Consider the following 26201-nt stretch of genomic DNA (forward strand, 5'->3'; position numbering starts at 1 on the left):
GGAGGGCGACTTACTCTGATAACTATAAAATTCTGCATTGAAGGAATCCAATGGAGTGAATGCGGATTTCATCTTCATGCTGCGGTGCTCTCCTTCACTTGACTTCTTTCATACATTAATAGGAATTGTCTGATAAAGGAGTTTGGTACGGAGAGGATTTAAAGGACAAACTTGACCCAGCAATTTTTATTTTGCAGGCCAAGGCTGGCACAGCTCCTTCTACACATGCAGGCAGGCTATCCCAGGAATGTATTGGTCAAGTCAAAAATCCCAAGGAAATCAAACAGACCATTTCCCAGAACAAGACCTATAATTCCTAAGAATTTACTGGATTGGTATACAGTAGACCCCCGCGAAGTCGCAGTTCAGAGTTCACAGCCTCAGTCATTCGCGGATTTTTCCTTAGTGTCTAACTAATTGTTAGCGGAAACCACAAATATCCTCTGCAATTTTTTTACGGCTTTTTTCGCAGCAATACCGTACTGTAGAGAGAACGCAAAGCAACCGTAGAGGAAAACGCGGCTTGGGATGGTGAAAGTAGCAAATCCGAGAGCGCTATTCATTTCTCCTTGCTGCCGATTGGCTGCTGCCCTGTGACGCATCTCTGGCAGATGCAGCCCAGCATTCCCGCATCATAACAGTTTACCATGTGTAGCTCTCTCAAGTGTTTCGCTGAATGTTCTCGCGTTTTTTGTTTTGTTCTTCTTAAAGCCCTAAGATGCCACCCAAACGCCCTGCACCTTCTAAGGCTTCTGGCAATGAAGCCAGGCGCCAGAAGAGACGCCACCCGAAGAGCTGTAAATCTTCTCCTTTGCTGTGCAGTCATTATTTTCTTTGAATACTTTCATCGTACTGCACATCTAATTCATCATCATCTTCATTCAATATCATTCATTATTGGCGAGTATCCGTACATATTACTGTATTTTATTAAATTACATAGTTACCCTACTTATACCAAAGAAAATGTGCTTGCATGAATTACAGTACATATAGCGGTAACATCAGTAATTTACATTCTAGCACTGCGGGAGACACAGCAGTACAGTACTCAACAGTAGACGGGTTTACCTTTACTTTTTTTTTTTTTAGGGTAAAATATTAAGCTGAAGAGTGCTGGTTCATCAGGGGTGTGTTTGGCTCCTACTCTATTCAATGCTTGTATGGGCTGGGTGTTGGGCAGGGTCGTGGGGTCCTGCGTCTGTGGGGCATCTGTTGGTGAAGAAAGGTTCACGGATCTTGACTTTGCTGACGATGCTGTGATCTTCACAGAGTCAATGAAGGCTCTGATCAGAGCACTCGAGAAACTGAGTGAGGAGTCCAAGTGTTTGGACTTGTAAGTGTCCTGGACAAAAACCAGACCTTTAAAGACCTCTTGGGCAAAATCAAAACCATCAGCAGTGTGTCTGTATGTGGAGAGAGTGTTGACCTCATCGAGAGGTTTACTTACCTCGGCAGTGACATTCATGTCTCTGATGACTCTTCCTATGAATTCAGTAGACGGATTGTAGATGGGGGTCATGAGGTCGCTGGAAAGGGGTGTGTGGCACTCCTGATATCTACAAAAGGACGGAGGTCCAAGTCTTTAGAGTCCTGGTGCTTCCTGTCTTGCTATACGATTGTGAGACATGGACGCTATGAAATGAAGACTGGACTCCTTCACTACTGTGTCTCTCCGGAAAATCCTTGGGTACCGTTGGTTTGACTTTGTGCTGCTCATGGAGTCCCGAATGGGGCACATTACCTGCATTGTGAGGGAGCGGCAGTTACGGCATTACAGCCAGGTGGCACGTTTCCCAGAGGGTGATCTGGCTCGTGAGATCGTCATTGGGGTCGCCCATGTAACACCTGGCTGCGGCAGATAGAGGGTAATTTCCGGAGCGTGGGACTGGACCCCGTGTGTCTGCCATTGGTGCCAAACCAGGATCCTGATTTGTTTCATCGTGTAATGGGTGCGGCAATGCACTGTACCAGTGCATGTACCCCAACTTGACTTGTATTAAGCAGAGTTTCAAATGACATGAAAGTGTTTTGGGGGCATATTTAAGGTTTAAACCATAAAAAATAGGCATTTTTTGACCACATCCAAAATTAACGGTTTTTCACAATTCGTGGGTGCTCGAGGAATGTAATCCCCGTGAATTTCTGGGGTCATCTGTATATGTGAACAATGCCAGAAAAAAGTGCAACATAATTGACCGATGATGGATAGCTAGATTTTATTTCTTCCAAAAGGGGAAATTGAGCTATGTAGAGATGCTCAAGAAATATTATAAACACAATTGTTCTCATCTCCAATGTATCGTTTTGGACACAACATTCTTAGAAGCGTTTAACCCAGTTCTGCGTCACACCTTATAGCGCTTGAAAAAAAGATTTGAATGCGGTGCCTGTCCATCTCAGTATCAACTCAGGTATAAAATGACCAGCTCAGTTAAGACACATCTTTGGGAGTGTGAGAGGAAAACCCATGCAGACACAAGGAAGACATGCAGAGTCCACAGTCCACACAGACCATTACCAGGAGAAAGATTTAATCCTACAACCCTGGATCAGCACTTCGCAAATCATCATCCTCATGACAATGGAGTAGACTCTTTACCTTCATGTGACTGTGTAAGTGTTTCAATAACATGAACCTTGATACTTTTTCACCATCCTATTCTCTTATTGGAGTGACACTCATTTCAATAAACCCACATCCACACTCTTCAATCAGACATTTTAATCAAGTCAAAGATACTGGCCAGTTGTTGGAATTGAAGAAATTAATTGCAATTTTCGCCACTTGAGATTCACTTACATATAAATTGCAAGCAGTCAAATGGAAATTACATTTGCATATGAGCAAAAAAAGATGCTCGTCACTCCACAAAACACAAAAATGGAATATGTGATCAAGAGACATGCGAGGTACCTTTGCTCTTCTTCTCGCTCTTCCTTGGTCATCATCATTTCTAATCGGCTTCCCCTAAGTTTGCCTGGCCTGTATTTCAGGTGGTCCTCCCCTTCTTCACCCTCATTCACTTCTTTCTCCGTCTCTCTTTCGGCTGTCATTTGGAGACACACAAACAGAAGTGTGTGAGCCAACCTGCGCCAGTCACCTGAAACATCTCAAAAGCAAATGAGTAGCAGCAGCAATTTTCAGGCACACAACACGACTTTAACCCCAATAGTCCCGTCACACTCAACTTTTTTAGCAGCATCACAATGACCGTTGATGAGAGCACAAGCACCAATATGGACATTTAAAATTCATTCCGACGTAATCATTGGGTCAACTTTTTTTTTTTTTTTTGGTTTTTTAACTATACAGTGATCCCTCGCTATATCGCGCTTCAACTTTCGCGGCTTCACTCTATCGCGGATTTTAAATGTAAGCATATCTAAATATATATCACAGATTTTTCACTGCTTCGTGAGTTTCTGTGGACAATGGGTCTTTTCATTTATGGTACATGCTTCCTCAGTTTGTTTGCCCAGTTGATTTCATACAAGGGACGCTATTGGCGGATGGCTTAGAAGCTACCCAATCAGAGCTCGTATTACATATTAAATAAAACTCCTCAATGATATATATGCTATGCTTCCCGAGCGGTGCTTGATTGTTTGCTTTTCTCGGTCTCTCTCACGCTATCTGACATTCTCTGCGCCTGACGGAGGGGGTGTGAGCAGAGGGGCTGTTTGCCTAGAGGATACGGACGCTCCTCTAAAAAATGCTGGAAGACTACCTTCACATTGCTCTCTTGTTTGCGGCTGCTTTATCACAGTGTGCATACTTAAAAGCCCAACAGCGCGTATTGATTTTTTGATTGTTTGCTTTTCTCTCTCTCTGATATTCTCTGCTCCTGACGGCGCTCCTTTGAAGAGAAGATCTGTTTGCATTCTTTTAAATGTGAGAAAGAACTGTCATCTCTGTCTTGTCATGGAGGACAGTTTAAACTTTTGACTAAAGGGTGTTATTTCATGTCTAGAGGGCTCTAATAATGTTATCAGTGTGGGAGAGTTTATAAGGGCTTAAAATATATAAAAATAACTATACAAACATATGGTTTTTACTTCACGGATTTTCATCTATCGCGGGGGGGGGTTCTGGAATGCAACCCCCGCGATCGAGGAGGGATTACTGTAGTGCGAGAGGACACATCTAAATCGCTGTCCTCATTACTTGACAACAGCCAGTGAGAGAGGAAGAGGAAACCAGGTAGGGAGAACAGCAAAAGGCCTCATCATGGTCTGTATGAGTGCTGACTGCACAAGGTGGCAGCAGTTTTTAAGTCGAGGTGGAATCAGGATATTTAAATAAATAAAACATGTATTTATATAGCACATTTTCATACAAAAAAGTAGCTCAAAGTGCTTTACATAATGAAGAAAAATAAAAAGACAAAATAAGAAATTAAAATAAGACAACATTAGTTAACATAGTAAAAGAGTAAGGTCCGATGGCCAGGGAGGACAGAAAAAACAAAACACCAGACGGCTGGAGAAAAAAATAAAATCTGCAGGGGTCCCAAGGCCACGAGACCGCCCAGTCCCCTCTGGACATTCCACCTAACATAAATTAAATATTCCTCTTTGTATTTAGGGTTCTCATGGACGCTCTTGACGATGGTCATGCAGACTTCTGGCTTTTAGAAACGGCATAATAGCAAATCAATAAAAATTCTCAAAATGGTGGTCCTATATGAAAAACAGAATGGGTGTCATGGGAGAGACACTTATTAACGTTCAAAACAACAGGCACAAAAATCAAATGTGACCACAAGGTTTCTTGACCTTTAAAATCCCCAAAATGAAGCCTTAATGATTTTTATCAGCCAAAAAAAAAGAAAAAAGATAAAAACTTAAAACACCTAATCACGACAATGTGGATGCAAAGAAATGAAGGAGAAGCTAGTGGAAATGTGCAAGTGTATTGGCACACCAAGAAAGGAAGATTTTTGAAAAGGACCGGAAGAGACAAATGTAGTTAGAGACATGCAAAGGTCGTTACCCAGAAGGCAATGGAGCATGGACTTTTAAAATTACTACCAAAAAACAGCAGACATACATAAGATAGCCTCATAAAACAACTCAACAGAGCTTGCAAATTTCATAAGCATGGCCGTCCATTTACAGGTAGGCCAATTTGTGTCCCTTCACCTAAGGACGCGTATGTTGTGAGCTCTCCTGGTCAGATTCACTTCATTACTAAAATCTCACTTTTTTTTTTTCTTGCAAAGCTGATGTAAATTTATGTAGTGAGAAGTCAAGCAAAATGACAACTTTTATTGGCTAACTAAAAAGATTATAATATGCAGACTTTCAAAGCAACTCAGGCCAAGATGTACACACCTCAGGGTAAAGAAGGGGACAATTGACATAAGGGGTTAATAACCACTGATTAACCTCAGGGTTGCCACCCGTGCCATTCTAGGAGATATTAAATTGAGCCCCTACCACACAGATATTAAGTTCAGCGTTGAGTGGATTACAACTTGCCTGAAGACAGGGGAGTTGCCTCGAAAGCCTGCATATTGCAATCTTTCAGTTAGCTAATAAAAGAGGTCATTTTGCTTGACGTCTCACTACATTCACAACGGCTAACACGGTACAACACCCAAGTACTGTAAATGTATGTAAACCAGTAACGGCGCACTGCACGGGAACGTGCGGTGAATCCACTTGACCTCAGCATTCCTAGTTTTCATCCTCTTTCTCTGTATGTTTACCATTCGTCTGCCGATTCCTGAGCAGCTCTTTTTTTTCCTCCACCCTAGCGGCCTGCTTCTTCTCTTCTTTCGTTGGCATCTTTTCGCATTAAAACGGATTACATCAGTGTTTGTGTACTTAGTACGTTTTCCTTAATTTTTTCACTTAAGATGGCACTTCATTCTTGAGGCATATTGAAGACTTATTTAAGATATGAAGAGGTCGGGGAAGTGACAGCGAAGGTGGTAGGGATGAGAACGGCGCCAGTACGCATGTGCCACACAGCCGCTGCCGAGAGCGGATTCTACAATAAAGTAAAATAAATATAAAAAGAGGAATAACCTTGGAGGTCAATCACCACCCCGAAAGCAGATAGTAGTTGTCACGTAGTATATGTGTGCCAAATTTCAGGTCAATAGTTCAAACAGTTTGCGAGCTACAGGTGATTTAAAATCCTGGACAGACAAACGGTAGTGTATTATATAAGAATATAGGTTATTAATCGCCAAATGCAATAATTAAAATCAAAAAACTTCGCCTGAGCAACTCCCTTTTGCTTGTTGGCCATCTTCAAAATAAGATTACAGATTAATTTACAGTTTCAGATTTAGTGTTTAGAGTTGGTCTCGTCCGTTGCGCGAGATGGACGTCTCAAGCGGAGCTCCGCTAGCAGCGGTGTCATTTCTCATATTATCTGCTTATTATCCTGAGATATCCTGTATTTATCCAACCTGAGGGGCACTACTACAGTATATGCACGCATATATAAACATGGCCAACAAGAAAGGGGTTCAGAAAGAAACGAAAACTAAAGCTACATCCAAGCTCAGATCGGCAAGCCCAAGTTCAAGGTACGGCCTTTTAGAGACGGACCTGGATCAGATGGGCGAAAGCCCAGACTCCTCGGGACCACGGTCCGCTACATCGTCTCTGGCTGACAGCAAAATGGAGAGCGAATGTACGAGCGTGAGTGACGCAGGTCACGATAGCTCGCCGATTGGAGAAAATCACCTGAAAGTGGAAAAGGCCTCGCAGTCCGCAATTTTTCAACTACTCCACGCGAGCCGGGAACACCGGCTACAATAGAGCCTGCCGCCTCACCTACGGTGCACGAAAGCAGAATTGATCTGTCTGAACTGAAGGTGATGATCGCTGAGCTCATGCAAGAGATAAAGAAAGATAAAGAAAAGCGAGAAGGAAAATGAGAACGCCATGGAAAAGGCAAATGAGAAGCTGCGACAGGAGCTGGGTAAATTTGAAGAGCACATTCAGAAAACCTTGTTTAAACTGAGCACACTTGCTGATCAACTTTAGGATGTGAAGGAGACATTCACGACTCGGATTGAAACAGCTGAAAATCTACCAGCCAGTGCTGAAGAAAAAGCAACAACTGTCAACTGCGAATGCAAAAAACTCGGAGACAATCTTGCTGCTTTGGAAGATGGAAGCATAAGGAATAATGTTAGAATTGAAGGTCTGCCTGAAAATCGAGAAAGTCGAAACCCAGTGAAATTCGCAGCTGAACTATCTCTATATATAATCTTCATTTGGATCTTGATCTTTGTTTGTCCACGAATGAATTAGAAGAAGCACTAGATGGCAGTAGAGAGACAGCTAACACATAGGCATTGCATTAAGAATCTCCTCCAGGCTTATACTACTAAAGACTGCAGTATGCCAGTCACACGTCAAAACACAGACATTCAAACTAAACAAATTGTTGTGCTTTAAATTAACTAAAGAGATCTTCATTTAGATCTTGATCTTTCTTTGTCCGCGAATTCCATGCACGCGTAGACCACCTTCCAGTTTAGTACGTCGTTGTTACTCACGGATGTCAACAATGTGCGGGAATAACGAAAGGGGTGGTGGACAGTGTTACGCTGGTTAGCTCCTGAGGCCTGGTTAGAGAATGAGATTGGCGAAGATAAAAGGTACGTGCCTACGTAACATATGAATGAAAGACAGACAGTGGCTAAAATGAATGACAACGTAACAGCACGTTCTGGAAATTATTATTGTTACGTTGTAGCCGGCGAGTGCTGCGTGTCTCACAGTTGTACCGTGGCTTGCTCACATGTCAGTGAAGTGATCCCTATTTATGCTTTAAAGAGCCTGGATACCTATGTGTCCTCCTTTTATAACCATTGCTCCGTGTATATTGCCTTACTCTTTGGATTGCCACAAAGCAACCTGCGAGATTAGAGAAAGGTTGAGAAGACATCGAGAGAGGAAATGATAGCGTCGTGAAAACGGACTTTGAACGGACAGAAGCAGAAATGCTCCTACACCACCACATAATTATGATTCGGACAGTGATTCCAAGTAGGCCGTTCCTATCGAATCAATATCCAAGGGTTTTCTTTTGTAATTTTGTTTCCTTTATAAAAAATCATAATGCTGTGCGACGAAAGGCCCAGTTCACGACTGGCAGCCGCGTTTAAACAGGAAGCCCTTCACATAAAACTAACACGCGTAACGTAGTTGGGCGCACATGGCTAGTTTTCTAAAGATAATTGGAGAGGACTTTAAAGCAGATTTAGCTCGAGAGGTCGGCTGGTGTATTTTGTATATAGCATCATCTTCTATCACACGTCTGACAGCCACACCAGCGGTCATCACAAACAGTGGTCTGAGCAAATCTTTATCACATGTCGCCCACATTTCATGACAAAATATTTAATAAATGCCTCTTTGATGAGGTTGTTCTGGCTCGGCAGGAACAGATAACTAATTTTTTTGAGATGTGTGGAAAAGGTTAAAAAAAAATGTAAATGAAGCAATTAAAACACTGAGAAAAGGCAAGAACTGCACTTAAAAAAAAAAAAAAAATCAGGCAAGACACGAAGATCAATTAGCAAAAAAAGGAGTGCCCCCCCCAATTTAAAGGATTTATTCACAGGTGGGATACAGCTTGGTGCAAAACGCAGACCTTTCATCTTGTCATGCTGATGAACTTGAGGTCACAACCCTGGACACCACACCTCTAGAAATGCTGGACGCAACCTCAACGATGGTTACACAAAATGGCCTCTAATACAGAAAAAAAAAAAAAAACAGCAAGACCCCAAAATTCAGCCCTGATCATGATGGAGGTAAACAAAAAAAATAAATAAATAAATTAAAAACACTCCAACTTTCAAAGCAGCAAACCCAATTCCTGAACACGCCCAGATGTTACACCGGGTCTATATTTTCTAACAAAGTACTTATTCTGCCACAATTACTATAAATATACAAGTGAAAAAAGGAACTTTTTTTTCCCTTGTTGAAATATCATTAACAGAGTACTTTTTCCATAATTTCCAAGTTTTAAACATTTAATGCAAGTGAGAATGACTCTATATTGTAACTTTATATTACAATTTACTATACAGTAGAGTCTCGCTTATCCAACATTCCGTATTATCCGACGTCCCACCGCAAAAAAAAAAAAAGAAAAAATCATGTATCAATCGGCAACAAGAACTGCAAGTTGCGAGCGTGAGCGTAGTCTATTTTTTGTTGCTCCCGACTCTGCCGCACCTAATTACAGTGGAACTTCGGTTTGCAAGCATAATTTGTTCTGGAAATGTGCTCACAGTCCACAGCACTCGTACAGTATATCAATGTGAATTTCCCAATAAGAAATAATGGAAACTCAGATGATTCGTTCCACAACCCAAAACTATTCATACAGAATATAAAGTAAATATAAAGAAAGCAAATTAACCTGCACTTTACCTTTGAAAAGAATCATGGCTGGTGTGAGTGAGTTTCTAAACTCTTGTGGGATTCCACCCAACTGCACAACACACAGAGGAGCGTCCCAAAGCAATCGCATTTTCCGAGCGTGGTAGCAGTTCGCCATAAAGACCAATCTGAAAAGATCGGGGACATGCTATAAGCACCTGCCATCGATGGGTGATACAAGGAACATTATAAATGCGCAGGGCTCAGTGTTACTTTCTCCCCAGCCCTGCCTGACTGCTGTGTCTGTGTATAGGAGAATGGCAGATCCCGCTACAATAAATAACCGCGCTGTTGCTGTTTCAAGCTGAATAAAGCTGGAGTTGCTAAAAGTACTGAGACTCGGCTTCGAGTTTTCGGGTGCAAGACGGGGACTCGCACGTCACAGCACAAACACACACGCGCAGTCACAATGCTGTAGTAAACAGTATACGCTCGTACGGATGTTGACTATATGAGTGGCGGAGTTAAGGCTCTAGAAACTGCAATTAAATACATTGAGCAACAAGAAGAAGCTACAGGAATCGACAAAATGATGCTGCAGAGACTTGACAGCGAAGAAACGACACTCGTCAGGAAAGCAGACTACGATCAAAAATGTCTTTAAATCACCACAGGACTGAACTTTTTAAGCACAGTACATACTGTATTTAACTCCAGACAATTCTGTAACTGTAAGTTAATTTTTTCAGTTCATTTATTTTGTTGTAAAACCTGATTATTAGGTTCATAATGTGTAAAATTATAACATAGTTTGACGTTTAATAGGCTTTTTCTTAACACCTGCCATTATCCAACATTTTTGCTTCTCCGACGTTTGGCCGGCCTGTTTATGTCGGATAAGCGAGAATCTACTGTATGTGATGCGAACATGCATCACATGTTCAGCTGTGATTCTTTTTATGGTTAGTCTGCCCATTCATGCTGCCTATGCCCTTGATGCAAGTAACTTTCATTCACAGCAGAAATTCACAATTTAATATGATTAGAGTGCACTGGCACTTTTTATTTATTTATTTTTTTCCCCAGTTTAAGTACTGCAAAATTTGAAAGTGTCAGTGCAGCACACTTGGCCATCCGTTTGGAAGCTTAAGTGGCTAAAACCAGCAAATACAGCTAGGGCAGAGTGCCCTCTAGTGACAGAACGTGCCATGCCACTTTAGAAAACATCTGACAAGCACAAACCATTAAGGCCAATAATGCTCACTAACCTTATCCACCTAATTCCTTCAGAAAAACATCAAGTACAGGGGTGGGGATCAATCTGTTTTTAACATAATTCTTTTTTTTGTAAAAACTTGATTGCTATGTATTGATTGTAATAAAATTAATAAATAAAAAAAAAACACATCAAGTAGAGTTTGGACGGTAGGAATGAATGTTACGGTCTCCTTGTTCTCACTCTAATCCATCCAGCTGCAAAGAAAGAATCAGCTCTGGGAAACTCGGGTGTCCATTGCCGAGTACACTCACTCGATTTTTACAGGCCCATCTTAAGAGTATCCAATCAATGTAACCTGCATGTTTATGGAATACTCAAGGATCTTATGGCACCTGAAGGAAAACTCACAAGTACATTGGAAGGTCCACCCCACATGTTTGAGTCTTTATTGTACATTGTTATTTATGAAGGCTACTCCATATTTGACCTGTCAGTTTAATAAACGTGCAGCCTGCAGCAACAGCAAAATCTTATTAAATCGTCTATTTAAAATTTTATAAGTTCCTGAAATAAACTGACTCATGCAAAACTTAATGAAATCCAAATACAGTAGTAATCACCTAATAACAATCGCGACTCGTGATTATTGTGTGCGCGCCAGCACGTAGAGAGCACAATGTCAGCCTCTGCTCGGCACACGACAGCAGCTTTTGTCAATCAAGAAGCTGAAAAGAGAACATTTTAGCAAGCCTGGAGTATTATCAATCAGCTCATAGACCAGAGGTGCCCAGCTCCAGTCTTGGAGGGCCCCAGTGGCTGCAGGTTTTCATTCTAACCCTTTTCTTAATTGGTGATCGGTTTTTGCTGCTAATTAACTTCTTTTGAATTCATTTTAATTGACTTGGTTTTTAAGAAATCTTTCCCTGAATTGTTTCATTGTTCCTCTGAATTGCTTCATTTCTTTCCTTAAATGGCACCCAAACAGAAGTGAAATGTGAAGTGAGTGAGCCAACAGAACAACCACCAAGTCAGGGGCTCCAACTCCAACCAATTTCACTCCAACCAGTTGCTTAATGAGGCACCGAGTCTTGTCGTTCATGAAACCCGTTCATTAGTTGCTGCTCTCATTGTGCAATAGCAGACATTTCTGAAATTGTGGATTTTCTCTTTTCAAGGAGCAGACCAGCATTCTAGAGACCTTCGTCTTTTTGTTTTCAGATATTGTATGATTGTCACTGTTTGCTGGTCCTGTTTTGGCTCATTTTGTAGCTCATTATTGGTTTGGCTGCTAATTAAGAAAAATAAAAAACAATTGAGGTGTCTGAGTCTTCAAAAGCAGGTCAGATAAAATGAATTCAAAAGAAGTTAATTAGCAGCAAAAACAGGTCACTAATTAAGAAAAGGGTTAGAATGAAAACCAGCAGCCACTGCAGCCCTCCAGGACTGGAGTTGGGCACCCGGGTCATAGAGGATAGTGAACGACGCAACTTTTAAAGCCATTCCATTTATGAGGCATTTATATCTTGTCCGTCTTCACCAATGCTTTTAAAGTCTGGTTTTACCGTCATGTCCTATTGATAGTTTCGTTTTATTTTCTTGTGCCCGTGTTTCCTGTGCTACACTAGCTTCAGAATTACGATTACTATTAATCATTGCAGCATTCTTAGTGTTATCAGAAGAGGCGGGGCTATCAGGAGAACGAGATAGTTCTGCACTTCACCGTTTTCCGATTGGAGAGTACAGAATACCGACGCATATCTAGTTTGTATGGAGCTCTTACTTTTGTTTTCAATTCCAGCTGCACTTTCCGACATTAGAATGCGAGGTATTCCCATACAATTATTCGTAAAAAGACTATTGTGAGCATTTTAAATTTTTTTTAATGTATTGAATAAATAACATCCATATCGACGGTGGAAGCATTCAATAAGGGCGCTCACAAAAAGGCGACCTCAATTGGGCGCGGCGAATAAAGGTGTTCGTAGATCATTTAGTTCAAATGGCTAATCTAATAAATTTTCTGTAATAATTTTGTTGCGTTTGCCCAATTGAGGTCGCCCTTTTGAAGCTCGCCTTTATTTACGCGCCCTTATTGAAGGATACCATCGAGGGCATTCTATTGTTTGCTAAACTTTGCTTCTACTTGTTAGTATTTAGTAAGTTAATTTTCCCCCAATACTTCATATCTGTTATACTTTAATGCCATTTTCAACTTGTGAGATAGTTCGAGCATTTCCATTTACAGGCAGGAATTACAATTGTGGATTACGTTCATACACCTCCTGGTAAAAGAAAAATGTGATGAGCCAAAGATTTACCATATTCTACATTTTGTACTTGTATTTTTCACATTTGGGGTTTTCTCCGTTGTGATTTTTTTTGCATTTGTAGGTTTTACAAAAATTATATGTAACAGAAATACGTGATTACAGGATATGTGATTACTCGTTTTGACATGAGCAATTGTCATTTCCTTTTCCTCAAGAGTGTAGTTTTCTTGTGCTAATAACGAAATTGCTGGAATATTTACAGTAATAATGTGACAAATGTGCTTTACATGGATAGCATCCAGGATGTTACTTGAAAGTCTTGCATTGCTTGTCATTTAATTTTAAGTTTGCTTTGTGCTATTTGGGTTATTACAATTAATTCTGATGTGTACAAAATTTATATGTATTTCAAGATAAAGGAGAAGATCAGTATTTTTTTTAATCAAAGTTATTTCTTTACAATCATAGTGTGTATGAATTTGCCATACGAAATGGTGTTCTAAAGTGAGGCGTATTTTATCTATAAAAAAAAAAAAAAGGGCTACTAGTATTAAACTAGGAGCCTTCGCCCCCTGCTCGCTTTGCTCTCCAACCCCTAGGCCTGCGCTACACGCTAGTCACTTTGCATCTCTGCCGCTCACGTATGTGGATTTCACTTTCACCAAATTCTCGTGGATAGGCCTCTTCATTGGGAAGAAACACTGCTTTTCCCTGATGGCAACACGAATTAGACGATCTACAAGTCTCCGACTTAAACTTCAAAGCCGGAAAATATCTTCACACTTCTACCATATCACCTATGTGCATATATTCAATCTCTTTTCGCTGTTCCATTATTTCACCAAGTAATAATTTCCGTTTGTTAGCGCTAATGCGATCTTTACTATCAGTTTTTCAAGACTTTTGAATTTTAGTACTTTCATCGTCTCTAGCCTGCTCTGCACGTGTATCGCGCCGTCGTTTCTGAACTTCTTTACAACGTTCTACTTTGTCTTCTACTCTTTGGCTTTTATTTCCGACCCTGCTTGGAGCTGAGAGTGCAGTAATTCTGTCTGACAATAGCATTCACACGATTGAGAAGTGATTGGACCGTGGGCGTGGTTGTCAAAGTCTCGTCTCGCGGGACCTGAAATTCTCTCTCGCGGGAATTGAAATTATCTCCGAGAAAGTCTCGTCCCCAGGATTTCCGTTTGTAATAGAGAGATAAGCTGGGGAACCGTTTTTGGCTCTCAAAAAGAGCCGTCCACACAGCGGTTCCAGAAATAACTTTCCTTTACTGTATTTAGATCTATAACAATTTCCATAAAATCGCCATAAACGGAGAACACGTTTGTGAAACTTCAATGGCTTCATGATGTTAAAAGAGCTCTTGACGTATACAACAGCGTGGCTCCGTTCAGGTTCTCGCGTCCCGTTAGGTAGCCTAACTAGGCATTAAAAATATTAATATTAGGGACCGTTACAAAGCCCACAGAACACATGTCCTGTACAAAGAACAATTCAGAAAGAAATGCTTCTTAGACAAGCAAAGGTTCCATAAGGAATCACACAACCCAGTAAGCGGAAATTAAAAAACGATATTTAAGAGTGTAGTGGGAGTTATCACCACGGAGACAAAGACAAACTACCATTAACCACTGAGGGGCTCCTTAACAGAGTATCAGGCACAGCTTGGAGGAGCAAGGGATGAGCAATGTGCATCAAGCAGTCACACTTCACACTACTGATGATGAATGAGGCACATTTGGAATGCTGAACGTCCGCCTACTCTGCTGCCATAAACACTAAATTTCCAGTGTGCTCTCTCTTTTTTTTTTTTTAAACAAATTTCAATCTATTAGGCATTCTGATGGCACCAAGTGATCACCTTACCAAGTTACCCATGAATCCAAGATCACATGGCATGCGATCCTCCTGCTCCTCCAAATAAACGGCATGTAATTGACGCGACGTCCATCTAGCCTACTGATTAACAGACAGTCACACTTCACTGACGAATTTGTTGTGCGCGAGGCTTACGCACCAGGCTCCGCTTCAGCAAAACTTCCAGAAATCTCCACATCCAAATTGTCGCCTTCTCCTCCCTGAATAAAATAAAAGCAGACATTTTAAAAAGTGGAAAAATTTCTAGCATTCAGCAGGCAAATATAAAAACAGGAATTTGAATTATATAACACCTGTCACAACCACAATAGGATGTCACTAGGATTTGGTCTCATCATTCAGACACTGTTAAAAGTTAATTTCTCAATGCAAAGTCCCTTTTAATACACAAATTCCCACACGAGCAGCATGCCTCGGCCCGACTACACATACAATGAAGGACCAGCAAGCAGCGCACGTGAACCACTAGGCTACAAGGGTGCCCATCCGCTGTGTAGCAGACCAATTGTATCCCTCTGCTTCTGATTTTATTACGCCCATCCTATTTGTTCATTTGACTTTCTCAAAAGTGATGCGCACACTGCCATCAGAAAGTATTTAGACCCCTTAACTTCTTTACACATATGTTATAAACCTGTGCCAAAATCATTTTAAATTCATTTTTTCCTCTCATCAAGTGACAAAATAGCAGAATGAGGGAGCGAAAGCGAGGCTTTCAAATAATATTTGCAAACCTATTAAAAAAAATAAAAGCATGAAATACCAGATTGACAAAAGTATTCAGAGCCTTGCCTCAGTGCTTAGTTGAAGACCCACTGGGCAGCGTTTCCAGCCTTTGAGGTGTCAAGCTTCACAACACCTGGATTTGGGGATTTTCTGCCATTCCTCTCAAGCTCTGTTAGCAGACAGATATCTTAGGTGTGTCCAGAGATGTTCAAGTCCAGGCACTGGCTGGAGTATGGCGTTATTTCAGTGCCACTATTCTGAGCGCACGTAAAAAAATATTGCAAGTGCAAGTGTTGCATTTTGAGGAGAAATTTATTTTGAGCGTACAAAAGCTGAATTTGAGTGAACAAAATTCATTGCTGCGTGCAAAAAATGTATTTCAGTGTTTGCACTTATCCATATACACACACACACACACACACACACAATAGCACCCCCTCTCGCTCAGTTTTTTCATTTGCGCTTGCTCGCAATGTTGCTTGCGCTTTCAACATTCTCTGCTGCGAGCGCTCAACTCTCTGTACACCGTTATAAGTGTGCCACAAAACCAACCAATCACAGACTTGGTTTCAAAAATTCTGATTGGCTCTTACGGTCTCCAATCAGCTCGCTAGCTGCTGCATTCGGAAACAGTCCAAATGTAGCTAAATCCAGCTAAACTCAATTAAACCCCAATTTGGATAATATCTTTAATTATTTTATTTTAAAATATATTATTTGTTAAGACTATCGTTGGTGTAGTATAATGTAGTTGCATTATACAACCATGCCAACTGACTGTTTCCGGAATGCAGCAGCTAGCGAGCTGATTGGAGACCGTAAGAGCCAATCAGAATTTTTGAAACCAAGTCTGTGATTGGTTGGTTTTGTGGCACACTTATAACGGTGTACAGAGAGTTGAGCGCTCGCAGCAGAGAATGTTGAAAGCGCAAGCAACACATTGCGAGCAAGCGCAAATGAAAAAACTGAGCGAGAGGGGGTGCTATTGTGTGTGTGTGTATATGGATAAGTGCAAACACTGAAATACATTTTTTGCACGCAGCAATGAATTTTGTTCACTCAAATTCAGCTTTTGTACGCTCAAAATAAATTTCTCCTCAAAATGCAACACTTGCAATCTTTTTTTACGTGTGCTCAATATTTTTTTACGTGTGCTCAGAATAGTGGCACTGAAATAACGCCATACTGGAGAACCCAAAGACAAACCCGTGGTTGTCCCTAAGCCACTCCTGTGCTGTCATTGTCTTGTTGGAAGGTGCACTCAGGAGCAGGTTTTCATACAGGATAGCTCTGGATTTTGATTTGTTCAGCTTTCTCTGCATCCTGTCTGGTGTTTCCAGTGCCTGCCGCTGAAAAACAACCCCGCAGAGTGACGACGCTTCACGATTGGAATAGGATTGCTCAGGTGATGAGCGGTGCTTGGTGTCCTACAGACAAGATGCTTAAAATTGAGGCCATAAGAGTTCAGTCTTGGTTTTAACTGACCAGAGAAGTCCGTTGCTCATAGACTGGGAGTCTATAGGTGCCTTTTTGCATTGTCTGAACAAATCCGAATCCTATCATGGGATATCATCTACTGTTAAATTCTACTCTGTACTTGTAATAATTTTATTTTGCTATTATTATATTGTATTGAGGATTACTTGTGTTCTGTTCCGTGTATTGTCTCACCTTGCATGCCCATCCTACCTGGAAAGGGGTCTCTCTTTGAGCTGCATTTCCCAGGGTTTCTTCCATTTTTTCTTTTGGAGATTTTCCTTGTCTTAGAGCACAGGTGTCAAACTCCAGTCCTGGAGGGCCGCAGTGGCTGCAGGTTTTCATTCTAACCATCTTCATTAGTGACCAGTTTTTGCTGCTAATTAACTTCTTTTGCTTTCATTTTAAAATCGACTTGACTCAGGCCCCTTGTTTGTCTCTTTTTCCTTAATTAGCAGTCAAAATAATAATGAGGCACAAAACGAGGCGCCACATGACCAGCTAACCTGTGCCCATCACACAATATCTTAAAATAAAGAAAAGTGATGGTCTTGGTAAGTGTGATCTCTCCGGTCACCAAAACATCTTGACAGTGTTCTTAGAAAAAACAGAAAAATCAACAGTTTGGGAAGTCTGCTGTGGCAGAATGAGAGCAAAAACAAGTCATGGAATTAAATAACGAATGTAATTAACAGCAAGAATCACCTTCTCATTAAGAGATTGGTTGGAGTGAAATTGGTTGGCTTGTTTCACATCTCATTTCTGTTTGGCTGACATTTAATGAAGAAAGGAATAAATTCAGGGGACTTAATCCTTAAAAACAGGGCTATTAAAATGAATGGAAAAGAAGTTAATCAGCAGTGAAAACTGGTTACTGATTAGGAAAAGGGTTAGAATGAAAACCTGCAGGTTTTTGTCCTAACCCGGTTGCTTAATTAGAAAGCAATTCTTACCAATAATTCAATTTCATGGCTTGCTAGGCTTTAACTCTGCTATGTCAGCTCATTCTCATATCCTCGATTTTCTTCCCCTTTCTAAGGATATTATCCAAAATGATCTGAAGGCTAAAATGGAGGAGTAATTCTCAGTCCTTCACTTTTCTTCCAAGTATTTAATTAAACCCAATAGTGCACAATAAATACACACGGGTGTAAATGGTAACAAGCTAAATGGAGAAATGCTGCTCTCTTTTGTCAACTGCATCTTATTGCTAAACTAGACATTAAGCCTGTTAAATTAACGGGCGCTAGAACAGTAGTGCATAAACATTAGGAAGACCGGTCTATATTAAATGGCAAGGGGCCTTGACCTCGTTCTGTTTCTTGTCATAATTTTTATTTTTTGTCAAAAATATTTTTGCAAGAAGCCTAAAGTAAAATAATAAAAATAAAATAGAAACGTATATGACAATACAGTAAGTATAATTAATATTGCCTTAGTGTAAAACTTTATAACGATCTGTAAGACACGATATTTAGGTACATTTTTTTACCTCATGAAATTTCATTATAGACAACATTTCTTGTAAATATTCTGTCCGAGTGTAGCAACAGTTTGCCTTGTTCAGGAATCTTGACAACAACATCTGGAAAACTTCTAACTCTTGATAATGCAACATATAACTGACTGTGGCTGAATGTTGGTTCTGGAAAGTAAATGCCAAGCTTTTCTAAGGTCTTTCTCTTTTAGCGTTTTTCTGACGGCCATTTTCTTTTTCTTCAATCGATCCATTTGCTCGTATTTTTCTTTGTCTTTCAGCCTTTCTTTTGTTGAGGCTTACTTGTTGAGCTGACCGTTCTTCCAGGAGATGTTGCTTATATAGGATTTGATTGTCCGTGTTTTTTGTCCTACTTGACGTGTCATTTTTTTTTTGGGTGGCATGTTGTTAGTAGATACGTCCGTAATATTTTCTCTTACAGTAATACTGGCTTGTATGTGGCTGTAATATGCGTCACTGTATTGTGTGTCATTAATTTTCTCTCGCAGTAATACTGGTTTGTATTTCCGTAAAATGCCTGTAATTTTCTCTGACAGCAATACTGGCTTTGATGTCCATAATATGACTTTAATTTTCTGTCACAACGGTGGGCAATCAGCAGAGTGTCCCCAGCACCTGATGTAATGAGTGGCGTGTAGCTGATAACCGTGCCCGTGGCGTCTCCCCAGCAAGTACTGTTTAGTTCCCCAGCAACTATTTTAATCTGTGCCAGCGTGCAGCCGATTATTGTATGTGTGGCGTCTCCCCAGCAACGGATTTTATGTGTGCAGCCGCGACTATCCAATCAGCACTCTCCCCAGCAATGGTGTCCTTTATATCTTATCATGCGCGGCACTGGCTAGGCCATTCACTGTGTGCCCAGCTTCCAGTGTGTGTGCGTCCACGGTGTCGTGCACATTGGCAGGGCACGGTGCGATGCGTGGCGCGCACATGCGCACTTCACCAGAAGACACACACGGACACCTGGACGCACACAGGAGTTTATTAAAGAGGATCAGAATCAATTAAAAACCAAGAATACAGTCGTTTAAGACTAAAATGAGCAATAAGGATTCAAAATCTTAACGAGTGAGACAACTAAGGTGAAGCAGAAGTGTCACTTGAGCAATAAGTGCTTCTTATTAAGCAGCTAGATTGAAGCAAAAACCTGAAGCCACTGCGGCCCTCCAGAACCGTGATTGAGGACCCCTGGGTTAGGGGATCCTCCTAGGACAGGAGTTTTCAAGCTCGGCCCTGGGGACCCACTGTGGATGCAAGTTTTTGTTCCAGCCAGATTTATAATCCGTGCCAACAACTGATAACACTAATCTCATTTAATTAGCTGGTGTTTTTTTTTCCCCGTTCTCTTATTCTACACTAGTCATGTGTGCCCAACTAAGTTGCGCGTGTTAAAGTTGTCTGTGAAGGGCTCCCTGTTTAAACGCGGCAGGCAGTCGTGAACTGGGCCCTTCGTCGCACAGCATTATGATTTTTTATAAAGGAAAAAAAATTACAAAAGAAAACCCTTGGACATTGATTGGATAGGAATGGCCTACTCGGAATCACTGTCCGAATCGTAATTATGTGGTGGTGTAGGAGCATTTATGCTTCTGTCTGTTCACAGTCCGTCTCGTTTTCACAACGCTGTCGTTTCCTCTCACGATGTCTTCTCAACCTTTCTCTAATCTCGAAGGTTGCTTTGTGGCAATCCAAAGAGTAAGGCAATATACACGGAGCAATGGTTATAAAAGAGGGACACATAGGTATCCAGGCTCTTTAAAGCATAAAAAGGGATCACTTCACTGACATGTGAGCAAGCCACAGTACAACTGTGAGACACGCAGCACTCGCCGGCTACAACGTAACAATAATCATTTCCAGACCGTGCTGTTACGTTGTCATTCATTTTTACCCACTGTCTTTCTTTCATTCACATGTTACGTAGGCACGTACCTTTTATCTTCGGCAATCTCATTCTCTAACCAGGCCTCAGGAGCTAACCAGCGTAACACTGCCCACCACCCCTTTCGTTATTCCCGCACATTGTTGACATCCGTGGTACAACAATGTACTAAACTGGAAGGTGGTCTACGCATGCGTGGAATTCATGGACAAACAAAGATCAAGATCTAAATGAAGATATATAAAGATTAGTTAAATTAAAGCACAACAATTTGTTTAGTTTGAATGTCTGTGTTTTGAGGTGTGACTGGAGTACTACAGTCTTCAGTAGTATAAGCCTGGAGGAGATTCTTAATGCAATGCCTATGTTTTAGCTGTCTCTCTACTGCCATCTAGTGCTTCTTCTTCTAATTCATTCGCGGACAAACAAAGATCAAGACCCAAATGAAGATTATATATAGAGATTCAGAAAAGCACAGCAGCATGATTTTAAGTTTATAAGACATTTAGAAATATTTCTATTTTTGCTCTAAATTGTAATGCTTAACTCTTTGGTTGATTTCATTATATTTTGCCCTTTCTCTGTGCAGCTTGAGCCTGTTATTGCATCTTAATAATGTAAATTAAAAAACTAGCAGAGCAGACACGATGGCAAAGAACACTGAATTGTGAAAGTCAGACACTAATTAGTAAATAACAGATTAATTAAACTGGAAAACTAGAATGAAATCAAGATGAAAATATTGTTAAATAAAAAAAGCATTATTCCCCCAAACTGCTTAGTAGATTTTATTTTTTTAACCAAACTTAGTTTTTTGTATCAGTATACTGCTGCTGGATTATGTGAATTTCCCCTTGGGATTAATAAAGTATCTATCGTATAGTGCCTTTCATATCTATCAATCTATCTAGTTTCCTAATTTCTATATTGTTCCCAAAACACAGAATCTAGGAAATAACACATCAGTCAATTAGCCCAGGTGCCCAATTAAAAACAAACTGGTTGGAACAAAAACCTGCAGCCACAGGGGGTCCCCAGGATTGAGTTTGAAACGCCCCATTCTTAGTACAGGGGTTCTCAACGTCGGTCCTGGAGACCCCCTGTGGCTGCAGGTTTTTGTTCCAACCAGCATCCTAATCAGTGACAACACCTTATAGCACTGATCTCATTTAATTAGCTGGTATTTTTTTTTCTTTTATTCGACATTCAGAAAAGCATAGCAGCATGATTTTTACATTTATAAGACATTTATAAATATTTCTGCTTTCGCTATTGATTTAAATGCTTACCTCTCTTTTGATGATTTCATTCTAAGTTGCCCTTTCTCTGTGCAGTTTTTCCCCTTTATTGTATCTTAATAATGACAATTTAAAACGAGCAGAGCAGACACCCAGGCAAACAACACTAAATAATCAAAGGCTGCAACTACTTTAGAGTCTGACCCACTAATTAGTAAATAATGGATTAATTCAACAATTAGAACACCTAGAAAAGTAGAATGAAAATCAAGATGAAAATACTGTTAAAAAGAAAAAAATACATTATTCTCATAACTGCTTGGTACATTTTAATACATATATATTTTTTAGCAAACTTAGTTTTCTAATTAATATATTGTTCCTTAAAAACAAAATTTGAGAAATATCAGTTCACTCAATTAGCCCAGTTCAATTAAAAACAGAAGCTGGTTGGAGCAAAAACCTGCAGCGACAGGGGGTCCCCAGGACCGACGTTGAGAACCCCTGGTCTTAGGAGGATCGCCAACGCATGTCATAGCAGGGCAATAACGTTTGCTTAAACCACGGGGTGTCCAACTCTGGTCCTGGATGGCCGCAGGTTTTCATTCTAACCATCTTCTTAATTAGTGACCAGTTTTGGCTGCTAACAAACTTCTGTTGACTTGACTCGGGCCCCTTAGTTGTTTTTTTTCTTTTTCCATAATTAGCAGCCAAACGATAATGAGACCCAAAATAAGCCACCACATGACCAGCTCACCTGTGCCCATCACACAATATCTTAAAATAAAGCAGTGTTTCTCAAATTCGGTCCTGGGGACCCCCTGTCGCTGCAGGTTTTTGTTCCAACCAGCTTCTGTTTTTAATTGAACTCCTGGGCTAATTAAGTGAACTGATATTTCCCAAGTTCTGTGTTTAGGGAACAATATATTAATTAGAAAACTAAATTTGCTTAAAAAATATACATATATTAAAATGTACCAAGCAATTATATAGGAATAATGTAGTTTTCTTCTTTTTAACAGTATTTTCATCCTACTTTTCAAGGTGTTCTAATTGTTTAATTAATCCAGTATTTACTAATTAGTGGGTTTGATGCTAAAGTCATTGCAGCCTTTGATTATTCCGTGTTGTTTGCCTGGGTGTCAAGATCTGCTCGTTTTAAGTTGTCATTATTAAGATACAATGAAGGGGGAAAAACTGCACAGAGAAAGGGCAAAGTATAATGAAATCAACAAAAGAAAATTAAGCATTTAAATCTATAGTAAAAGCAGAAATATTTATAAATGTAAAAATCATGCTGCTATGCTTTTCTGAATGTCGAATAAAAGAAAAAAAACTACCAGCTAATTAAATGAGATCAGTGCTATAAGGTGTTGTCACTGATTAGGAATCTGGTTGGAACAAAAACCTGCAGCCACAGGGGGTCCCCAGGACCGAATTTGAGAAACACTGAAATAAAGAAAGATGGAGGTCTCAGTAAGGTTGATCTCCGAGGTCACTAAAACATTGACGATGTTCTTAGAAAAAACAGAAAAAAATCAACAGTTTTGGAAATGTCTGCTGTAGCAGAACGAGAGCAGCAACAAGCTGTGGAATTAAATAACGGGTTTAATTAACAGCAAGAATTGGCTTCTCATTAAAAGATTTGTTGGAGTTTGAAATCCCAGTTTAGCTGGTCATCTGTGTCTCATTTCTGTTTGGCTGACATTTAATAAAAGAAAGGAATACATTCAGAGGACTCAATCCTTAAAAATAGGGCTATTAAAATGAAGAAGAAATTAAGTTAATTAGCAGTGAAAACAGGGCAATTAGGAAAAGGGCTAGAATGAAAACCTGCAGCCACTGTGGCCCTCCAGGACCGGAGATGGACATCCGTGACTTAAACTGTCTGCGACCCTTTACCACCAAGTACTACTGTGATTCATGACTCTGCTCAACTCAAAAAAAAAAAAAATAAAAGATAAAATAAAAATCAGACAACACGTGACCCATGGTTTAAGAAACTATGCCCTACAACAGTGGTTCCCAAACTCGGTCCTGGGGACCCACTCTGGCTGCAGGTTTTTGTTCCAACAAACTTCCATTTTTCATTGGACTCTTAGCCTAATTAAGTGAGTCATTATTTCCCAGTTTGTGTGCTTTGGAGTCAATGTAGAAATTACAAATTAATTTTGGTAGATTTTTATTAAAATGTAATAAGCAGTTATATGGGGAATATGTAGTTTAAGTCGTTAACAGGATTTTCAACCTAATTTTCTTTCTGCTTTTCTAGGTGTTCTGGTTATTTAATTGATTATTTACTATTTAGTGGGTCTGACACTGAAGTCGCTGCTGCTTTCATCATCCTGGGTGTCTGCTGTGCTGGCTGTTAATTTTCACTATTAGGGATAAATGATGGGAGCAAACTACACAGGAAATGGGGAAAATTGGAAACGGTTATGCATTTATAGTTTTAGAACAATACAAGCATTTCTAAATTTCTTATAAACGTAAAAAGCATACTGTTGTGTTTTTTTCTGAATGCAGAATAACAGACGAGTGAAAATGACCAGCTAATTAAATGAGACGAGTTGTTATCGATTGCTATCATCGATTGAGAATCTGGCTGAGACATAAACTTGCAGTCACACTGGGTCCCCAGGACTGAGTTTGGGAACCACTGCCATGAGGCGTTCCTTATTTTTGTTTAGGAAAGATGGCAGCCTAAACAGAATGTCTTACCCTATCCAGCTATTAATGAATAGAAACCGCCGTTTCCTTTTACTTCCGAAATAAGGGTGCTGCTTTAACTGTACGAGTCCCGCCATCAAGTCGTGCTCCTCATTCACAGCTCAATGCTGCCGGGACGTTCTCAACCTTAGAGCGCAGCGACACAAAGTGATTTAATAAATGGACAGTGGGCTACTAAAGCTCCACGAACGTAACGTCAAAGGTAATCATTAAAGACAATTGAACACATCAGACAAGGGGGAAGGTAAAGCGACGGAGGGTCGAGACCAGACACCTGAGGTAAGGCCTACCTTGTCTTCCGCGGTGCTGGGCGCGGCGTCGTCCCTAGAAGTCGCATCCTCGTGCTCCTCCATCACTCCTGGTTTCTCCTCGCCGGTGGGCTCTGCTTTGTCTACTCCAGTTCCTGCTCCTTCCACAGTTACCGACGCCAGCGATTCCCATCTTTTCCAGATAAGAGCAGCAAGCAGGAGAGCTACGATTGTAAAGAAGACCGCGGGCGCTGCAAACTCGAAGCTGTCCAGTATGCCGTCCATGGTCTGTAACGGACTGCTCGTTTTCGCCCTGCAGAGGCGCTAAACCGTCACAACAAGTGCGTCACTTCCTGTCAAACTGCAGAGTTCGGTACCTAACGGACAGAACTGCCAGGAGCTAAGGACTAATCCCGTTAAGGCAGCTTAGTTATCCTCTCGTCCCATACAAAGCCCCTTCCTTCCCCTGCGAAACCAGGTAGGCTGGACTGATTGCCCAATAGGGGATCATTTTACTTTGGGGCGTGGATTACTAATACAAAAAAAAAAGAAAACAAACGCCCCTTTCATCCAGAAAACCCTTTTTCCAGGTTTTTCGTTCCCATCCACAAACCACGGTGTTCCTCCACGCCATGGGTCAGCCCTGCCCGGGATGGGCACACTGTCTTTCACTTATTCTTAATTCACGATTCTATCCTTCCAGGGCTGCATTAACCGTTAAGCAAAATATGCACGTGCTTAGGGCATCGAGAGAAGGGGGGCACCAAAGAAATATTCTATTGCCGGTGTTCTAACGAAACATCCTACCCATCGAAATGATCTACTCACTGATACTACGCATGCGCAGACCAAAATTACGCAACTTTTATCGAAGCTTACCAACACTGTATTTCAGTAATATGTATGCTTTTCTTAGCCTTACTACATTAATGCATTTATTACAGTTTACTGCATAGGTATTTACTGTCAACAATTTATAAGTTGTATATTTTGCATGTGTGACTTTTAATCTTGTACAGGCCATTGTATCCATGCACAAGTAATGACCGTCTTGTGAAATCTATGTTAACATTTCCATAAATTTGATAGACGACTTCTAAATACAACATGTTAAATGATGACATGGTATAACGTTATAAGTTTAATGTTACAATAAACGGATGGGTGTAACATATACGGTAGGATACTTCGACAAAGTAGGACAAAACGTCAGAACACCGGATTCTCCGTGGACCATATGGTGCAAAACTGCAAATGATGTAGCTCCACCCCACAAAAAGAGGCCCCATTAAATGAAAAAAGCACACTATTATGTTTTATTCTATATAAGTTAAAGATGTATTAATCTTGGGAATACATTATTAGAATCTGGAAGCTGTCACACGATCTACCGAGACTCCCTTGATCGTTCTTGTCTTGGTCACGTCGGATGTCTCGTTCAATCGTCCACTGAGAGTGACTGCACCTCCTATATATGGGGGGGCACCAAAATCTTTTAAGTGCTCAGGGCCTCTAAAAATCTTAATTAGGCCACGGGTCCTTTCCTCAACCTTAAACGGACTCGAAGGTAATTTCTTAAATGTACATTAGGAACACATTTGGTCATCTCGGCTCTCCTACCCGTGAGCGCACTTCACAGGTACGTTGTTAAGAATTTTACATAA

At 40.6% G+C, this 26201-nt stretch overlaps 1 protein-coding gene across 1 annotated transcript in view; it reads right to left on the minus strand.

Moving 5' to 3' along the window:
* si:ch73-366l1.5 (FILIA-N KH-like domain-containing protein) overlaps nucleotides 1-24991 on the minus strand; it is a 40704-nt gene extending 15713 nt beyond the window's left edge. Inside the window, exons 1-3 of the mRNA XM_039740411.1 lie at nucleotides 24580-24991; nucleotides 14879-14939; nucleotides 2918-3050 (exon numbers count right to left, since the gene is read on the minus strand). Coding sequence (XP_039596345.1) covers nucleotides 2918-3050; nucleotides 14879-14939; nucleotides 24580-24822 — 437 coding nt within the window. The 5' untranslated portion in view covers nucleotides 24823-24991. The remainder of the gene's footprint in view (nucleotides 1-2917; nucleotides 3051-14878; nucleotides 14940-24579) is intronic.
* Nucleotides 24992-26201: the final 1210 nt, after the last annotated feature.

The sequence above is a fragment of the Polypterus senegalus genome, chromosome 17, assembly GCF_016835505.1.
Source record: "Polypterus senegalus isolate Bchr_013 chromosome 17, ASM1683550v1, whole genome shotgun sequence".
NCBI classification, from domain to species: Eukaryota; Metazoa; Chordata; class Cladistia; order Polypteriformes; family Polypteridae; genus Polypterus; species Polypterus senegalus.